Consider the following 20,608-nt stretch of genomic DNA (forward strand, 5'->3'; position numbering starts at 1 on the left):
TCTGGGTTCTGCTACTCACTACTGGTATAATCTTGGGCAAGTTACTTTCTCCTCTCTGGGCCTCAGTTTCCCTGTCTGTAAAGCAGATGACAGAGATTAGATCACCTCTAGTCTCTTTTTCCCTTGCTCCTCTGCTGGCTTTCCTGGCTCCCTTCAAGATTCAACCCAAATCCCACCTTTTACAAGGAGCCTTGCACAATTTCTTCTCTCCCCTCAGGGCTAGTGCTTTTCCTCTGGGATTGCCTTGCATTTCCACATATATGTACACACTTACCTGAATATAACTTCTCCCATTAGAATTGGTCCTTCTTGAAAGTTGGGAGCGTGCTTTTGCCTTTCTTTGCATCTCAGTGCTTAGCACCTAAAAGCATGTGATAAATGCACCTTGACTTGAACCTTCTAGCTACAAATCTTTGATCCTAAAAAAATCTGTCACTCATCAGACATTTTCCCCTATAATATGGAAGAAGATATCATAGAATCAGCATCAGAGTTGGAAGGAATATGAGAGATCATCTAGTCCCCCCATTTTATAGATGAGGGAACTGAAACCCAGAGAAATGAAGGTCACACATGGGCAGAATCTGGTGTCATTGAGGCTCTAACCGGGGTCTCTTGACTCCAAGCCCTGTGCCCTTCCCATTATACTATACATGATTTCTCCTCAAAAGAGGAGAGAAGGTATCACAGGACTTTGGGGTCACTTCAGTTCTACTTCCCCTGATGAATGCAGTGGGAAACATTTCCAGTCCCTGTATTCCTCCCAAGAAGAGGTTGCACCTGATTCCTCTGCACAAACTCCACCAGAACCCCTTCCCTCAGGATCCAACCTAAGGTCCTGGGTGTTAGGACAAGAGCGACAGGAGACATGAGCTCGGAGGACCAGCAATCTACAGATCAGGTGAGTTCACACAGGCTGCAAAAAGGGACAAGTTAGGGGTAGCTAGTGGTACAGTGGATGGAGCACTGGCCCTGAAGTCAGGAGGACTTGAGTTCAAATCCAGCCTCAGACACATAACACTCACTAGCTGTGTGACCCTGGGCAAGTCACTTAACCCCAATTGCCTAACCAAAAAAAAAATAAAAGGGACAAGTTATATAGCTCATAAAAAGTGGTGGAGGTGGGGGTAGGGCAAGGGGATGAGGAGGGGAGAGGGAAAGATAGGAACAATCCCACTGAGGATGGGTGGGGGGGATGAAGCAAAGTCAGTAAGTCTCCAAGAGGATGAATGTCCCTGGGCCCATTGTGCTCTTGACCCTTGACCTGTTCTGGGACCTAGGATGCTTATGACATGTCAGATGCCCGACTGGCTCTGACCCTGTGTAACACCAAGAACCGAGCAGGGTCAGAAACTGATGTGAAGGCCTTGGAGCAGATGTATGAGGCCCTGGGCTTTAAGAGCACAGTGAGGAGGAACCTTTCAGCTAAGGTATGGCGCCCCTCTCCCCCCCACCCCCCATTGGCTCTGGTGGGGGATGGGTCCAGCCCAGGGAGAAGAGAGGGTGGGGCCGCCATTTCTCTTCTCCCTTCCTCAGATCATTGCATGGGTGAGTTCTGAGCAACCATACCCCCTTGAGCCTGTGGACCTGTCCCAGCCAAGGCTCCTGGACTTGAGTATCTTCTGGACAGGGTTTCTGGGAGGAGCTGGATAAGTTCAGAAAGGACATGGACCAGATGAAAGACCCAGTGAGCTGCTGCTTCGTGGTGCTCATGGCTCATGGCGAGGAAGGCATACTGCTAGGGATCGATGACAACACCATTCAATTGTCGGAACTCTTTTCTATGCTCACTAATGAGAACTGCCAGGCCCTTCGGGGCAAGCCCAAGGTGTTCATTGTACAAGCCTGCAGAGGAGGTAAGCAGAGGAAGCGAGGAAGAGGAAGAGGAAGGAAGGGGAAGGGGAAGAAGGAGCGGAGGAGGAAGAAAGTAGGGAGGAAGAAGGAGAAGGAGGAGGAGGCAGGATCTTTCTAATCTGCTTGGCCCAGTTTGAAGCCCAGAGTCCCGAGCTTAGGGCCCAGCATAGCAAAGAGCTCAACTGAGCCCAACCCAGCACCCAGATCTCAGAGTCCAGTGCCCATAGCTAAGAATCTAGCCCCAGAACCCAGAAATCTCACAAATCTCTGAGCTTAGAACCCAACCCAGTCCAGATGCTAGAACCCAGGGAACCCACAGTCCAGCCTACATGACCCAACACAGTCCAAAGCCCAGCATTTGTTCCTACATCCTACTTTTCCTGTTCTCCGGTAACTGAGCCCTTTTAGGACTAAGCTGTTCTACCTCTCTCCCTCTGGGGCCTCTTTTGGAAAATCATGCCTTTACCTGTACTTTTTAGATCAGAAAGATGCTGGTGAGGTGGTTCAGCCAGCAGAGACTGGAGGAACTTTCGTCTTGTCAGAAGAACATCCTCCCAAGCTCCCAACCTACACAGACACTCTGCATGTCTTCGCTACTGTGGAGGGTAGGGGCTCCCCCTCTCCTCCATGATGGCCCTTCCCCACCTTTCTTATCCATGGCGTTCCCCATTCCTCCTTCATAACCCTCCTGGGCCTCCCTGCCTTCCATCCCATAACCCCTGAAAAACCAAGGATAATTCCATTGTTCCCCCCATTTCCCCTTTAAGACCCAATAACCTTCCTCATGCAATACCTCTTGGGCTGGCCCCTGCATGATACTAATGATCTTCCTGGATTCCCCAGGACACATTGCCTACCGGCATGTGGAAGATGGTTCCTTTTTCATCCAGACCCTGACGGATGTGTTCACGAATATGGAAGGCCACATCTTGGATCTCCTGACTGAGGTGAGAGGCAGAGGAGTCGATCAGTCCCAAAGCCCTCTTTCCTACAGGCCCTTTCCTTTGAGCCTTGAGCCTTTCAGACCAGAAATGCTGCCCCTCTGAGGCTAGGGAACATGAAAAAGAATGGGATGCTGGGCAGAGGAAGAGGAGGAGGAGAAGAGAAGGAGAGAAAGAAGAAAAAGGAAACAAGAAAGAACACTAGATTTGGACCTCAGATCCCAACTGGGTAACTTCTAGCTATGTGACCTTAGGCAAGTTACTTCATGTCTTTGGTCCTCAATTTACTCATCTGTAAAATGAGGGTTAAGGACTTGATGATTTCTAAGATCCGGCTCTAGACCCTATGAATCCATAGCCCTCCCAACTCTACTCCCATCCTTGTAAGAGTTGGTCCTTGTCCTCAGTCCTCATCTCTCTCCTCCCCAGCCTCCTCCCCTCTAGCTCCACTTCCCTGTCCTCTCCTTCAGCCTGATATTCCAAAAGCATCCAACCACGTCAGTCCACTGCTCAAGAATTCAATTCAACCCAATTCAATATACTTTTATCGAGTACCTACTATGTGCCAGGCACTGTGCTAAGCACTAAGGATACAAAAAGAGGCAAAAGACAGTCCCTGCCCTCAAGGAGCTTACAATCTAATGGAAACAACATACAAACAAATATATACAAAGCAAATTATAGATAGAATAAATAGGAATAGATTTAAAAAGGGAAGGCATTGGAATTAAGAGAAGTTAAGGAAGGCTTCCTGTAGAAAATGGGATTTTACTTGGGACTTAGAGGAAACCAGGGAGCTCAATAATTGGAGTGGAAGAGAGAGAGTGTCCTAGGCATGAGGGACAACCAGAGAGAATGCCCAGGGCTGAAATACAGTGCGTTGCTGCTGAAACAGCCAGGAGGCCAGTGTCACTGGATCAAAGAGCACACGTTGGGACACAAGGTGCAATAAGACTGGATGGGTAGGAGGAGGCATCAGTGGCTCCCTTTTGCCTTTAACATAGAGCATGAGGGGCAGCTAGGTGGCACAGTGGATAGAGTGCTGGGCCTGGAGTCAGGAAGTCTTGAGTTCAAATCCTACCTCAGACACTAACTAGCTGTATAACTCTGGGCAAGTACTTAACTATTTGCCTCAGTTTCCTCATCTGAAAAATGAACTAGAGAAGAAAATGGCAGACCATTCCAGTATCTCTTCCAGGAAAACCACAAATGGGGTCACAGTCAGACACGACTGAAAACAACTAAACAAAAAATGGAGCACAAATGCCTCTGTCTGGCATTTAAAACCTTTTGCAATCTGGCTCCAACCTATCTTTCAAGGCTAATTGCACATGATTTCCCTTCAAGGGCTCTTGGCTCCAAGCAGACTGTTCTATCCTACCATTCCCTGTACTTGAGAGCCCACACCCCATGTTCTTCCTTCTCATGTCCACCTCTAGAAACTAGCTCCTTCAGGCATCACCTCCTTCAAGATGCCTCTCCGGAATTCCCCAGTGGTTCATGTCCCTCACCCAAACCACTGTGTAGCTATTATGGATTTAGATTTATCTTTGAAGATACCTTATCCTCCCATAGTAGAACATGAGCTCCTTGAGGGCAGGCCCTACCCCATTTTTATCTTGGTATCTCCAGCAACTCTTAGCCCACAATGTGTTTGTTTAATAAATGCTTGTTGGTTGACTAATTCAACCTCCTTCTATTATTTTTTTCCCATACTTTCTCTCTTTTTCTTACTTCCCTTATCTCTCTTCTCTTCCTTCCCCCCTATTTCTTCTTCCTCCTCCCTTCTTCTTCCTTCCCTTGTCTCTCTTCCTCCTTCCTCCTCCTCTCCCCTCCCACCTCAAAAGCCAGACAAACCAGGCACCATCTTTCAGCTGATGACTTTCCCTAGCAGATTCAGGCACCTCTGCCTTCACAAGCCCCAATATCTCCCCCATTTCCCCTGCCATCTTTCCCTCCTATACAGCAGAAGTCCCCTTCCTTGTGACCCAAGCTATAACCACACTGAGGGGTTTAGGGGCAAGGGGACACTGTGCCCACCAGGAAGTTTGCCCTCACCCCAGCTTATGTAGACTGTGGGTGCCTCTGACTTAATCCCAGGGTCTTACTTGTACAGAGGTCCTGTCAACAGCCCTGCTAATGGCTACTCCCCAACAAGGCCAACAGGAGAGCCTGAGGCTCATCTTGAATTCCCCTGTCCACACAGGTGACCCGGCTCATGGCCGATGCTGAGCTAATGGAAGAAGGCAAGCCTAGGAAGGTGAACCCTGAGGTCCAGAGCACTCTCCGAAAGCTGCTGTATCTGCAATAGTGGGAGGGATCTTAGATTGAGGGGTCTTGACCTGCTGAGCCAGTGAGCTCAAGAGCTGGTGCCCGAAGGCCTTGGAGAGCTGGAGAAGCTAGAATGTGCCTATGTCCTTCATCCCCTCCATGCCCATGTGGTCACCATTCTCTTACTTCACTGGACTCATCAAGAACTTGGGCAAATGTCCTATCCCTCTTACTTGCTTCACTCCCTCCACTTGTTACCTATCTCTTCCCCTGAGATCTAGGGGCAATGTTCAGCTACGGTCCTTGAGTCTCCCTTTCATAGAATACTAGGATCCTTTCAAAGATCAGTGAGTTCATTGACACTAACCCATATGCCCACTATGTCCCACCTTAATAGAGAAGTCTTCTTGAGTCTCCCCTGTCCCCTGAGAGCCACACTTCTGCTCTTAGCTAGGCAAGTCCTAGGACAAAAGAACAACAGCCCACCAATGGGCCAGTATGCAAAGCATCTTTCTGCTTGGTAACACCTTACAGGATGTGCACTCCACTGGCATGACCTGTAAGGCCAAGGGGTCACAGCAAAACTCCAAGACATTTGTGATTTTTATCTGTGTGGGTCCCCCCTCTACCACCAATGCAGACTGCAAGTTATCCTTGCCTTCATGAGTTGCCCTGACCAAACGACAACAGCAGCCACCACCAGCAAGCACATCCGCTAGCCTTCTGGTGATGGACTTCTCTGATCATAGTTGGGCTAATAATCATTGGCGCATACTTAGAGACGCTCTCCAGCCTGTTGTAAACCAACACAGCCTTCGAGAACCCAGGATTACTCTTTTGTCACAGTAAAGCATCAGAATTGGATCCATCTTCCTAAAACATGGCTCTATCAAGTCAGAACTCCCTGGTCTGACATTCAAGGCCTTCCACAATCTGACCCTACCCTTGATCTGCCACCTTATCTTCCCCCTCCTTTCCAACGCACCCTGCCCCTATTTCAATCAGGCTGGTCTCCTTACAGTCCCCTCCATATCACAATTTACTTCTGCCCTCTGCACCTTTGCCCACCACATTCCCCCTCCATCAGGTAGACTGGTTGCTTCTGTGTACATGTATCCCCCCGTAGGAAAATGTACCCTCCTCAAGCACAGAGACTTCATTTTTTGTGTTTGTATCTGCAGTGCCTAGCACAGATCCTGGCACACAGTAGGTGCCTAATAAATGCTTGTTAAGCTGCATTGGCTATCTTCCAAGGCCCAGCTCAGGCCCCACCTCCTCAGAGCCTTCCTGGACTGCTCCAAGTAGTCTATGATAAGCATGCCTCTTCTGACTTAATACACAGGGTCTGTCCCCACATAGCATTATGTGCTTGATTATATGCTGTCTTCAAAGGTTTCCTTTGTGCATCCTATTAATAATAATGAAGATGATGACTCCCATTTCTAGAATAGTAATGATTTACAAAATGCTTTCATTAAAAGACAATGTTGGACCTGAAACTGAGCTGATTATCTTTCTCCCCACCCCCATCCATCCTCCAAACTTCTCTGTTACTATAGAAGGCATCACTATCCTTCACTCACCAAGGTTCATACCTTTGATGCCATCCTCACTCTCCTTCATCCTATGCAGCCAAAAACTTACCAAATTTCATCATTTCTACATCATAACATTTCTTATATCTGACTCTTCACTACTACCATAGTCACCATCTTGGTTTATGCTCTCATTACCTCTTATATTAAATATTGCAGTAGTCTCCAGGTCTCTCCCCCCTCTCCAACATGTTCTACACCCAGCTACCAAAGTGGTCTGGTCTGACCATGTGAACCCCCCCTCCATAGGCAGATAGATGGCACAGTGAATATAGCAGTGGACCTAGAGTCAGAAAGACCTGAATTCAAAACCTGCCTCTACTGTGTGACCTGTTTGCCTTGGTTTCCTCAATTATAAAATGGGAATAATAATAGCATCTACCTTCCAAGGTTGTTGGGAGAACCAAATAAAATAAAATTTGTGAAGCTCTTAGCATAGTGCCTAGAACTTCAATGCTTGCTCCGTTTTGCCTTGAAAGCTCTTCATAACCTGACCCCAACCTATCTTTTTTGGTTTCATTATAGATGAGTGCCTTTCCTATACTCTGCAGTCCAGGTCTTTTTGCTTTTTCCTTCACCCAACAGTCCATATCCCATCTCCCTGCCTTTATACTGGCTGTCTTCCATGCCTAGAATGAACTTCCTCCTCACCCCCATCTTGTATGATCCCTTATTTCCTTCAGGACTCAACTGAAACACCACTTTCTACATCAAACTTCCCTAATACCCCTAACCATATAGTGCTCTCTGTCTCTGTCTTCTTGTGTTTGAAGGCCTTCTATTCATTTGGTATTTGGTTTGTATCTACTTATATGTGCACATGTCATCTCCCAGATAGAATGGAAGTTCCTTAAAAACAGAGACTGTCTCATTCTTTGTCCTTGTATCCCCAGTGCCTGCTTCATTTGTGATCTAGATCATTCCTTTTCAGTCAACTTTGTGACCCAGCATTCCCTGGGTCTCCCCATACTGATGCTGAACTCAGTGCAGACACCCAATGGCATTGAAAACTAGAGGCCAAATGACTCTCCTAGGCACAAACAGTTCTTCAGCCTCAGACTTTCAAGTAGCTAAGATCATACATACAGACTGCTACTTTCTTCCATACCACCCTGGACAAGCTAATCTCATCTGGTCTCAAGCTAAGCAGGAACAAGCTTGGTTAGTACTTGGACAGGAGACTGTCTAAATAATATTAGGTGCTGTGGGCTTTTCCCTTCCCTTCCTTTTCCTTTTTTGAGAGAAAGACAGTTTGGCTAATAGATAAAGTCAGCCTTGAATCCAGGAAGAGATGGCTTTAAGACCTCTCTTTAAGGGAAAAGGTCCCATTTGTATAAAAGTGTTTATAGTAGCTCTTTTTGTGGTGGCTAAGAGTTGAAAATTGAAGGGATGCCCATCACTGGCTAAACAAGCTGTGGCATATGGTTGTAATGGAATACTATCGTGCTGTAAGAAATGACAAGCAGGGGCAGCTAGGTGGTACAGTAGATAGAGCTCCAGCCTTGGAGTCAGAAGGACCTGAGTTCAAATGTGACCTCAGATACTTGAAACTTACTAGCTGTGTGACCCTGGGCAAGTCACTTAACTCCGATTGCCTCACTAAAAAAAAAAGAAAAAAAAAGAAAAAAAGAAATGACAAGCAGGCAGATTTCAGAAAAACCTGGAAAGACTTACATGTACTGATATGCAGTGAAGTGAACAAAACCAGGAAAATGTTGTACACAGTAGCAGCAATATTGCATGATGAAGAACTGTAAATGACATCTGTTCTCAGCAACAAAGTGATCCAAGACGATCCCAAAGGACTAATGAAGCATACCATCCACCTCCAGAGAAAGAACTGATATTGTTTGAATACAGACCAAAGCACACTATTTTTCACTTTCTTTCTTTCATTTTTTTTCTTTTGAGTCTTCTTGTACAGAATGACTAATAAGGAAATGTTTTACATAACTGTGTGTGTGTGTGTGTGTGTATATATATATATATATATAGCCTATATCTGATTGCTTATTGTCTCAAGGAGGGAGGAGGGAAGGGAATGAGGGATAGAATTTCGAACACAAAACTTTAAATAAAAATGTTTAAAAAAATTTTTTTTTAAATCTACATTGAAAAAAAAAAGATTTCTCTCCAGCATATATAGCTGTATGACCCTGGACAAGTCACTTATTCTCAGTGCTATAAGGAAGCTTCCTAAGACTAAAAACCTCAAAGAAGGTGTTGACTTATATTGGAAAGGGGTGTCTTCATCTGTGAGTTCCCTGTACTAATGTAATCAAAGGATCAGTTTTTATCCCCAGTGCCTGACATATAGTAGTAGGTGCTAAATAAATGCTTATTGACTTATTGTTCCTTCTTCATGAGATTTTGCAAATGAGCTAATATTCTAAACAGATATGGCCTTTGGAAGACATCTTTCCTCTTGGCAAACATCAAGTGTTTGCCAATTAAGGTAATGTCTATGTTCTTATTGTCCATTTTTTTTGTGGTAATTGATTTTAATTAGTTAAACTTCTCTGTGAAATTAATTATATTCCATGTTGCTATCATTTCTGCTATTTCTCATTTTTCATTACTGACCAATAAAAAAAAATTTATAAGCACCTACTATGAGCCAGGCACTGTGTTAAGCTCTGGGGATACAAAAAAGAGGCAAAAGACAGTCCCTGCTTTCAAGGATCTTACAATGAAATCAATTAATTTGTTGAAATAATAGATTGAATTGTATCAATTGCATGCCATATCCCTTACTCATTATTCTTTCTAGCTTTTTACTAATTCTGATCTAACAATAATTATCACTGGCATTTATATGCCATTTTAAGGTTTGCAAAGTATTCTACCTATCAGGCAGATGCTATTACTATACTCATTTTATAGAGGAGCAAACAGAAATTAAGTGACTTGCCCAAATTCACAGTTACTAAGTATTTGAAGCTAGATTTGAATTCAGGTCTCCCTGAAGCTAGATTTGAATTCAGGTCTGTGCCACCTAGCTGCCTTATTTTTATTCCGACCAATCGGGGACAAACCATACACAGACAACTGATTCGACAGCAACTCACATCTATTAAAAGTCTTTTTCTGTATGTTAATATATCAATTTCAGGGACAGCTAGGTGGCACAGTGGATATAGCACCAGCCCTGAAGTCAGAAGGAACTGAGTTGAAATCCGGCCTCAGACCAAACACTTAACACTTACTAGCTGTGTGACCCTAGGCAAGTCACTTAACCCCAACTGTCAAAAAAAAAAATATATCAATTTAATTTTTGTGATGTTATTTAATATTTGCCATGCTCAACTCCAAGGTCACATGATTACTAAAAATGCTAGCTCATATTGAGCATGCAGACCATTAAAACCTCATCTTTTGCACATGAATTAACTGCTGAGGCACATCATCTCTATCTTGTGCTTGAGACATTGATTTTTCAAATGCAAGTATAGGACATTTATTCTCATTAAACATCATATTATCATCTTAGCCTGTCTTTCTAGCTTATCAAAATATTTCTGGAACTGCTCCTATCATCCAATGTTTGGTATCTTTTCTAGCTCCACATCATCTATAAATGTGATAGGCACCCCATGAAAGCCTTATCTAAACTCCACAAGGTCCTCTTTGAAAACAAAGAGCAAACAACAGCAAAGTTCTAGGAAGATCAGTGGACTTAGAGTCAGAAAATCTAGGTTCAAATAACATTTACTACCATTTACTATCCTATATAACCTTGGGAAAATTACTCAAGCTCCTAGGGCCCCATTCCTCATCTGTGAAATGGGAAACAGGAATTACTCAACAAAATGATCTCTACGGTCTATTCTAGCTCTAAATAGAATTGACCCTATTTTGAACAGGACAGAGTCCAAGGGCACTCCATAGGTCAATTAATCATCCCTTTTTTGGAGCCAGAGTCTCAGATGGAAAGGAATTCTTAGAAGAGTTAATTCTCAAACCATAGTCAGTGTTTTCTTGGGGGGGAGGGGTTGTTGTTGTGGGGTTTTTAAGGCAATTAGGGTTAAGTGACTTGCCCAGGGTCACAGCTAGTAAGTGTCAAGTGTTTGGTCTGAGGCTGGATTTGAACTCAGGTCCTCCCTGGCTTCAGGGCCAGTGCTCTATCCACTGTGCCACCTAGCTGCCCCAGTCATTGTTTTCGGAGGAAGGATTTTAGCCTACACAAGCAGCTGCAAATGATTAGCGCTTTTTTCCTTCTAGAACAGTAGGGGTCAGTGGTCAAGAAGCAATTGGACCCTTGAAATTGTGGCAGCCAGTGCGGTCAGGCTGTGTCTAGAGATTCCTATCCCAGAGTCAAACCAGCAGTTCCTCCCTTTCCCCCATGCCTTGGCAGTGGTCAATGTGCTAGAAATCTTTTTTTTTTTTCCAGACAGTAAAAATGGGAAATCTAGAAATGTTTGCTTTGCAGAGTTACAATCTTCATTCTTCTGCCCACACCATGTCTCTCAAAATGCTCCTGGTACTTGGGTCATTTCCAGGGAAGTGAAAGTGATCTCCTGGACTCATTGTGGCTTCAGTGGAGATGTTAAGTTGGGAAAAACACTCAGATGCCTCCAGGGTAAACACAGCTCCAACAGAGTAGCTGTTAAAAGATGTAAAGGGCTTAACACCTGGGTAGAAGAAATGTTCATAAAGAAGTCTGGAATCTCAGTTTTAGAGCCTGAAGGGCCAAAATGTCAGAATGCAACAAGACCTTAGAACACAAATACAGAATATCCAAAGTGAATGGACCTTAGAGCGCAAAATGGTCAGAACATCAAAAAAGAATGTAAGCTATCAGACCTAGGAAGGCCCTTAGAACATTGAATATTAAGGACATTAAGGAAAAGACCTTAGATATGTGCTTATCCAAACACCTTTATTTTATAGGCAGAGAAATTGAGGCTCAGAGAATAAATGATTGAAAAAGCATTTATTAAGTACTTACTATGTGACAAACACTGTTGAGCACTGGGTCTATGAGCAGAAAAAGCAACAGTCCCTGATCTCAAGGAGCTCACACACTAATAGGAGCAGGATAGAAATAAGGAGGAAGGGGGTAGGGGAGAGAGAGTAGTGGTGGGAGTGAAAACACATAAAAGAGTTTGATTGTGGAGTGGATATAAAGTCCCTAGAGTCCTAAGGGCACAGCTATAAAGCAGATGGCAAGGGCCAGAGGTCTGGAGGAAATAGAGGCGAGGAAGAGAGTAAAGACACATTAGGACACACTACAAGGGCAAACAGATGGTAAAAATGGGTGTTCCTCCATCTCCCTGGAAAGATTAGAGAAGGTAGGCATCATTTCATCCAAGCAGTGTGAGCTTCTTGTGGCTCCCAGTGGGACAGGATCTGGGCAGCCTGTAGGAAGGAGGCAGAACAGAGGGGAAGGAAGAAGGGAATACAGTTGCTCAAAATTGTACTGCTACACTGTAACATTATACTGTTATATAATTATAACTACATAATTATACTGTTATATTGTAACAGATCGAAGATTAGAATCCAGGTACCCCAATGAGGGATTTAAAATTTTAAATTCTCTGTATATATTACTATGCAAAATATCTATATGCCAAAGCAAAATCCAGTCATCCAAAGTTTTTAAGTATCAAGATGCTGACGTTATATAGACAATGAAATGTACATAATTAAAATGTTCATTCGGTTGTTCTGACATCTTGAAAAATGGACATACACAGTTGTGTTTGTATTCCAGACTCAGGGTCTAGATTTGAAGGAAAGAATTCTTCTATCATTCTATAATCATCTATAATCAATATCTATTAATATATAACATATAACATGTTACACATGATGCATGTAATATATAATATTTATAATCACCAATAAAAACAACTCACATTTATTTAGCATTTTCCTTACAGGAACACTCTGAAGGTGATGTAAACTGCTACCCCCTCCCAGGGAGACCTCCTGGATCCCTATGGGATAGAACAGACTAGAACTTTCCAGCTCCTCCTCTCACCTCTTGTCCCTAGAAGGTTCCTCAGTTGAAAAAAACTGAAGCGGAGGCAGCTAGGTGGAGCAGTGGATAGAGCTCTGGCCTTGGAGTCAGGAGGACCTGAGTTCGTATCCAGACTCAGACACTTGACACCTACTAGCTGTGTGACTCTGGGCAAGTCACTTAACCCCAGTTGCCTCACTAAAAAGCAAAAACAAAAAACTGAAGCTTAGAGAGATTGAAGTTACTTACCCAGGGTCTCACATCTAGTAAGTGTCAAATCCGAGATTTGAACTCAGGTGTCTTCTGACTCTTTCTGATCCTAAGTCCAATGCCCTTTCCACTCAACCACTCTGCTACTTTTTATAATTCAATAATTTGAAAAAAGTGATATGGAATTCAATTCCATCCTGGGTCCAGATTTAAAGGGCTCGCAGAATCATAGGGCCATAGAATTGCAGAGCTGAAATCAGACCTTGGGATCACTGAAATGTTTCTTCAGGAAAAGAGTAAGACAGAAAAAATCAGTCAGTCACCAAGAATTATTTTTTAAGTGTTTACCATATTCCAGGCACTGCGCTAATCACTGGAGATAGAAAGAAAGGTATAAATACAATCCCTACCCTCAAGGACCTCACATTCTAATGCAGGAGACAAGAAGTAAGTTGCATACAGGTTATATACAGCATCAATGGAACATAATCTCAGAGGGAAGGTCCTGGGCATGGGGGGCGGGGGGAGGGTCATTGCAGATATGGGGAGAACAAAGAAAAACCTGCAGAAGATGGAAAGGATTTCAGCTAACTCTGGAATGAATCCAGGAAAAGAAACTAAGAGGTAGAAGTGAGGAAGGAAAACATTCCAGGCATGGGGGGTGGGGATGAGGGGAGGAACCAGTGAAAAAAACATAGCATGGAACTATGCCCAAAGGGCTATAAAACTGTGTGTACCCTATGATCCAGCAACACCACTACTAAGTCTATATCTCAAAGAGATCATAACAAAGGGAAAAGGATCCACGTGTACAAATATATCTATAGCAGCTCTTTTTGGGGTGGCCAAGAATTGGAAATTGAGGGGATGCCCATCAGTTGAGGAATGGCTGAAGAAGTTGTGGTATATGAATGTAATGGGATACTATTGTTCCATAAGAAATGGTGAGCAGGTGGATTTCAGAAAAACCTGGAAAGACCTGCATGAACTGATGCTGACTGAAGTGAACAGAAGCAAGAGAACACTGTACACAGTAACAGTAACACTGTGCAATCACCAACTTTGATATACTTAGCTTTAGCTCTTCTCAGCAATGCAAGGATCTAAGACAATTCCAAAAGACTCATGACGGAAAATGCTATCCACATCCAGAGAAAGAACTATGGAGTCTGAATGCAGATTGAAACATACTATCTTCTCTCTTTTTTTTTCTTTCTCCTGGATTTTCTCTTTTGCTCTGAAACAACATGACTAATGTAGAAATATGTTTAATATGATTGTACATGTACAGCCTATATCAGATTGCTTGCCATCTTGGGTGGGGGGAGGGAAGGAAGGGGGAAAATTTAGAATTCAAAATCTTATAAAAGTGAATGTTGAAAACTAAAAATAAATATTTTTTTAAAAAAAGAAGTAAAAAGAAAAAAAACAAAAAACATGGCAGCCGGAGATTGGAGTGCCATATGCAAGGCAAAGCAAGAAGGCCAGTGTTGCTAGATCATGGAGTATGTGGAGAAGAGTAAAGTATAAGAAGACTGGAAAGGTAGGCAGGAGTTAGGTTATAAGGGGCTTTAAACGCCAAATAGAGCATTGAAAATATTACCACTGGATTTTCACGACTCTGGAGGAGAAAGGGAGGCTGATGACTTTGTGCAGCTCGGCCTCACTTAAATCCAATTCACAAGCAAGTCAAGACGTCACCCTCATGATGCCATTGGTCATCTTTGAGAATGAAGGAGGAACAGCAACAAAAACTCTGGAGGTAATGGGCAGCCATGGGAATTTATTGAGTGGGTGTGGGGGACTGAGAGGAGGGAAAGGAGTGACCTAGTCAGGCCAGAGCTTTAGGAAAATCGCCCTGACAACTGACTGGAGGATGACTTGGGAGAAGGGGGGGGGGACACTTGGGTCAGTGGAGACTAACCAGAAGGTTATTGCAATAAATCCAGGCAAGAAGTGATTACAACCTGTTCTACAATGGTGGTTATGTGAGAGGAGAGGATCGAATGCATAGGAAAAACATTTCTGACTGTGCTAAGTTCACACCTGGAAAAGAGAGAGATGAGATATTCTAGGATCGGAATGGGGAGAAGGGACTCATTTCCCAGAGGAATGGAAGGCCATAAGGACTGAGTACTAGGCTAGCCCTTGGGAATCCCTTACCAAGCACCACATTTTTCCAGGATCATTTTGTCCTATGGTCCTACAAATTGACTCCTTGCACCTTCTCCCATATCTCCAGGGATGACCTTTCTTGCTCTTTTCATGGGCACCACCAGTTCTGCAAAGGTTCCTAGGGCACTGCATGAGAGCTACGCCTCCATGCTGACTGATCCACTCATCACCACAGCTTCAGCCCTGACCCACTCACTGATCAGTGTGTGTTCCAGCCCCATCAATCTCTTTAGATGGGTCCTCCCTTTTTTCCTCAGCAGAATCAGCTGTATTTATATCATCTGAGTTCTGGGTCTGACTGACCAAGGATCAGGTTAATAAAATAGAAATGATGGCAACCTTGTCAAGAGAAATGATCACACTGTCTTAGAGTTTATGATAGGCAACAGAAGAGTGCCAGGAAGTACTTGTACCCTTGTTGGGAAAGTTGGATCAAAAGGGAAGGAAAAAACTCTCAAGAACAGAACTCTCACGGCATATATAGAAAATTCTGCTGAGGACAAAAGGAAGAACTGTCTAAAGAAGAGGCACAGATCTGATGCAGTGGCCCAGAGATATTTACAGGTACAAGGAGGTTATTTCAGCCTCATAGGTATCTCTGAACTTGTTGGAATGTGACTCAACCTGATTATGTCTTTGGAAGTGTATACTTCATTTAAATAGAATTGATTGGATAGAAGAGGACGAATTGACATCCTTGCATTAAGATCATATGGTCATAGATTTAGGGTTGAAAAGCCAACTATTCCAATTCCTTCAGTTTACAGATGAGGAAACTGAGGCTTAATGAGATTAATTGACTTGCCCAAGATCACACAGATAGTACATGACAGAGGCAATATTTGAATCCAGGGCACCTGACCCCCAGTGCCAACACTTTTCATTAATCATCCTAGTTCTTTAGTTAACCTCAATTGCTCTTCCTTCTTTATGCTTTTGTATACAGACATCTGAGGTCCCGATCTTAACTGTTTCCCTTCTTCTTGGATATTGTTTGCTATAAATTATTGATCCTTTCCACTGATATCCTTAGGTTGCACTCATTACTCTGGGTGGTATCTAACACAATAATTACACGTGGACAGTTTTCTCCTTCCACTTATGCATTCAAATTGTAGTTTTCTTTTTTCTTTTGAAGACCACCATGATTTGGAAAAGAAACTAGACATTCTAAATGAACTAAGTCCAGTGGATGGAAGTAACATGAAGGTGGGTTTCAGTTCAGTATGAAGAACTCACTACCTGCATGACTCTGGGCAAGTCACTGTTTGCCTCAGTTTCCTCACATGTAAAATGAGCTGGAGAAGGAAATGGTAAACCACTCCAGTATTTTTGCCAAGAAAACTCCAAATGGGATCGTGAAGAGTCAGATACGACTGAACAACAAGGCTTATTTGAGTTAACTTTGTCCATAGGGAGATGAAACCCAGCTATTGAAGCCTTTGGGCAAGTGGAATATAATAACCACTGCATCTGAGACCCCAAGGGACCTCTTTGTTTCAGTATGCCTTTATCTCCTATTGGGCTGGTTTTACCTGGCAGTCAAATGAGTATGTTTTTTATTCAAGTAATTGTTTATTTGAACCCACAGGCTGACTAATGCTCCATGGCATTTATTCCTCTACTCAAAAACCCTCAGTGGCTCCCCATTGTCTTTAGGATAAACTCTATGTGTAACTCATACACATAGCCTATTGCTATGGGACTCTCCTCACTGATGGGATTAATGCCCTGTGACTGCGTGAGGAGTTGGGCACAGCTGTCAAGAGCAGGAAGGAGGAGATCTCTTCAGTCTCTTTGGGTCTCACCAACTCTACCCACATGTCATATAGGGATGCCCTTGTGTGGTTTGAAGGGAGACCACAATAGATATTTCTACTCTCTTCTCCTCCCACACTTCTCCAACAGAAACTTGATTTCCTACCAGGAGGGGAAGTAGGAGGTTGGGGCCAGCAGCTCTGTCACTCTGCTCTCCTGGGAGAGATGGGGTACTGAGCTAGAATTATATGTAAAACAGAACTCAGAAAAAGTATATATGAGAGAACACATACTAGACAGTACAGAGTAAAGAAGCTCTCCCATTGGGATCAAGACAACTCAGCTCAACCAAGAGAGAGAATCCCAGACCTCACCCAAGGAAAGTTCCATGAAGTCCCTAGTACAGAAAGCTGGGGAGAGAGACATGATGGAGACTTCCAGATCCTCTCATGTTTGCTTCTTCCTAGAGTCTTATTTTCCCTTCAGCAAGCTGAAGTGGGGTTGACATCACCCACCTTCATTTTCAAAGCTGGAAGCCAGAAATGCCAGAAGCCCAAAAAGACCTGAAGAAATTTCAAGAGACCTGAAGAGATGGCAAGAGTCCTGAAGAAACTGGAAATCTCTCTTGCTCTCGCCAACTCTACCCTACCCTTTGTGTAGGCTCAGGGCATTGATCTCCAACCATGAAGAAAGAGTCTCATTCCAATGGGCTTTGGAACTTGGTTTACATTCCTCCCTTGGTCTGAAACTCTTCATAGTTCCTTGCAAAGATCAGCTGGTACAAATCAAAAGTCCCAAACCTGCAAGTATACAGTATAAATACAAGCATCAGTACATTGAAAACATTGATTTTCCTGGCATTCCAGGTAACCAACTTTCCATACTGTTGAAACTAAAATAAACAAATGCGCATCAGTACATGTAGTCAACGTGGTACTCTACAGACCATCACCTGTTTTCTCTTATTATTACTTACATAATATCTTTGATTTTGCCTCCTGGCCCCAAAAGCCTAAAATACTGACTATCTGGCTCTTCAGAGAAAATATCTGCTGACCCCCTGTCCTGGCCTCAAGTTTCTCCCCCTTGTCCATCCTACGGGATGCTGCCAAAGCCACGTGGAACTTGACCACATGTCTCTCCTACTCGTTCTTAGCTATTTCAACAGATCCTCACCTGGGATGACGTCACATGTTGGCTGGAATTCCACCAGACTTCCTATCCTCCCGATATGGTCTACCCAAGACAGGTCACAGCATGACATGAATACCCTCTTCTTTCTGAACACTTGAAGAGTAGCCTAATAGTATGTAAGGTTTTTAGGATTGCTACTTACTACTACTGAAGCTCACAGTTTATATTCACTGTTTATCTCCCTCTCTTCCATCCCCATTCTTTACTTAGAGGATCAGAGATTTGAGTTGGGTCTTTGAAATCACTGAGACTAAGTCCATTTTAGAGAGGAGGAAATTGAAGAATGAGGCAGAATCAGAATTTGCCCAAGTCCTCTTTCTGCAAATAGTATCTTGGGCCCACTGTACCATGCCACCTCTTTTATATAGGTGATTATCAGTGAAAAGCTCAGACAATGATCCTCTCCTAACATCTTCTATCACACAGGGTGAGACTTTCTAATTATCACACCAATCCAAGAAGGGGCCTTCTGAGGATGTACTTAGTGGTACCTAGTGACCAAAGATCAGCTGGGCCTTCCCTTCCTACCACAGTTAAGCCTCCGCACAGTTTTCTTCTAATTTTAATCACTAGGGACATTAGTATTTACAGAGTTGCCAAAGGTCCCAAGGTTCATGTCTGCTTCCAATCATGCAGAGGATTCTCTTCAACCATCCTAAAGCTCTCTGCACCATGACAGAACCATTGATCATAAACCAGGGATGACAAACTGAGAGGAGGAAGAGGGAGTTGGGGTATTGAGACCCCTGCATTAAGGTATTCTGCTGAGCAGGGACTTTGGCTACTTAAAATGCCCGTCAATTATGCAGAGGCTATTTTTTTCATGCAAACAAATCACCTGAATGCCTAAAATAGTCATCTTGGGACTTAGAAATACTCATATAGACATTTTACAGAGGACTTTGCCAGTTATAAAATTTATCAAATAAAGAAGATAACCAAGATTCTTTCTAGTGCAAAAGCTCTCCACCTTTTCAACTACCATGTGCCCTTTAGTAGTCTGGTAAAACTGAAAGATTCCTCAAATTAATGTTCTTAAATGCACAAATAAAAATACATGAGGTTACAGCAGAAAAACCTGGGAAGACTTAGATGAGCTGATGCAAAGTAAAGTGAGCAGAACCAGGAGAACATTGTGCACAGTAACAGCAATGTCATAATGATGATCAACTGGGGAAGACTTAGCTACTCTGATCAATACAATGATCCAAGATAATTCCAAAAGACTCATGATGAAAAATGCCATCCTCCTCCAGAGAGAGAACTGATGGAATCCGAATGCAGATTGAAGCACATTTTTTTTTACATTCTTGCAGACTGAAGTGTATTAATTAAGGGTACATTCTTAGGCAAAGAGGAAACAAAGCTGGGGGGAGGGTCCTCAATTATATGATGTCTACTTAGAGAACTCTAAAGAATCAACTAAAAAACTAACTGAAACAATTAATAACTTCAGCAAATTTGCAGCATAGAAAATAAACACACATAAATAATCAGCATTTCTGTATATTACCAAAACAAATCCATCAGGATGGGATAGAAATCAAAATTTCATCAAAAGACAATGAATTCACTCTCCCAGGGAGAGGAAAGTTCCCCATCCCCTGGGTGTTTCTTCTCTAAAACTATCAGCTCTGGTTCTGTGGTATTCCTTCCTTTGTTAACTGTCTGTGATTAGCCCCACAGGTCATTTATCCTATTGGTATCAATTAGCTTTTACATAGGGAAATTTACATTGAAGATAGAGAAGGACAGAAGTATTAGCTTTCCTCTTCTCAATACACATTCTCCCCTGTACCAACTCAGTCTCTAAGGAGAATGGTTTCAAACTTAAAAGTAGTGTTTACATTGCATTTGCCCCACCAAGTTCATTTCCAAATGCAACATAGCTGGTGGATGGATGAGGACACTTCTCCCATGCTGCTAGACTAAGCTGAACAGGTTGCTCCACACTTTGTACCTCATAGTCTGACTCCTGGAAAATTCCAACATCAACTCCAGCTCCCAGACTTCTGGTGACTCACTCTCCTCACCTATTGACACTCATGAAATCATAACCATTTCCAATATACCCTCACCTAAAATTAGGGGGGGAAATAACACAACAGAGCTAGAAGCAACAGCAGTTATCAGACACTCTTGGCTTTATGCCAGTTCTATGAAAGACAGAAACCAAGATCCCTTCTCAACCTATAAGCCCACAGTAGTTCATCCTCCTTAAACCAAGAAAGCTGGACCAAGTGACCTGCTTTAGTTCATTTTGAATGCTACTAGGTCTGGCTCTATAAATAATCAAAAAGGCTCCTCCTCACCATGTCGTTAGTAGATCAGAAGCAGTTACCTCCAAAATAACCTCATTGATTAGTTTCCTCATTACAAAAGTAACTAGAAAATGTATATAATATTTTAGTGTCTACCTATAAATATATACATAGGAATTATATGAATACAGCTATAAAACATTCTTTGAAGAAGCAAAAACAAATATAAATATTTGGAGAAATATTAATTGCTTATGGTTGCATCATGCCAATACAATGAAAATGATCATACTACATACTACAAATTAATTTAGTTAGTAAATGCAGTACCAAACTACCAAAGGATTACTTTATAGAGCTAGAAAAAAATCTTTGCAACAAGTT

The 20,608-nt window shown here is 42.9% G+C and overlaps 1 protein-coding gene across 1 annotated transcript; it reads left to right on the forward strand.

Moving 5' to 3' along the window:
• The first annotated feature begins 743 nt into the window (after positions 1 to 743).
• CASP14 (caspase 14) lies at positions 744 to 5,106 on the forward strand. The gene is made up of 6 exons (XM_020969280.2): positions 744 to 901; positions 1,281 to 1,430; positions 1,631 to 1,856; positions 2,334 to 2,459; positions 2,698 to 2,801; positions 5,002 to 5,106. Exons 1-6 carry the CDS (start codon positions 869 to 871, stop codon positions 5,104 to 5,106), a joined length of 744 nt encoding a protein of 247 aa, XP_020824939.1. The 5' UTR covers positions 744 to 868.
• The last annotated feature ends 15,502 nt before the right edge of the window (positions 5,107 to 20,608 follow it).

The sequence above is a fragment of the Phascolarctos cinereus genome, unplaced genomic scaffold (assembly GCF_003287225.1).
Source record: "Phascolarctos cinereus isolate Bilbo 61053 unplaced genomic scaffold, phaCin_HiC Scaffold_4;HRSCAF=312, whole genome shotgun sequence".
In the NCBI taxonomy this organism is placed as follows: Eukaryota; Metazoa; Chordata; class Mammalia; order Diprotodontia; family Phascolarctidae; genus Phascolarctos; species Phascolarctos cinereus.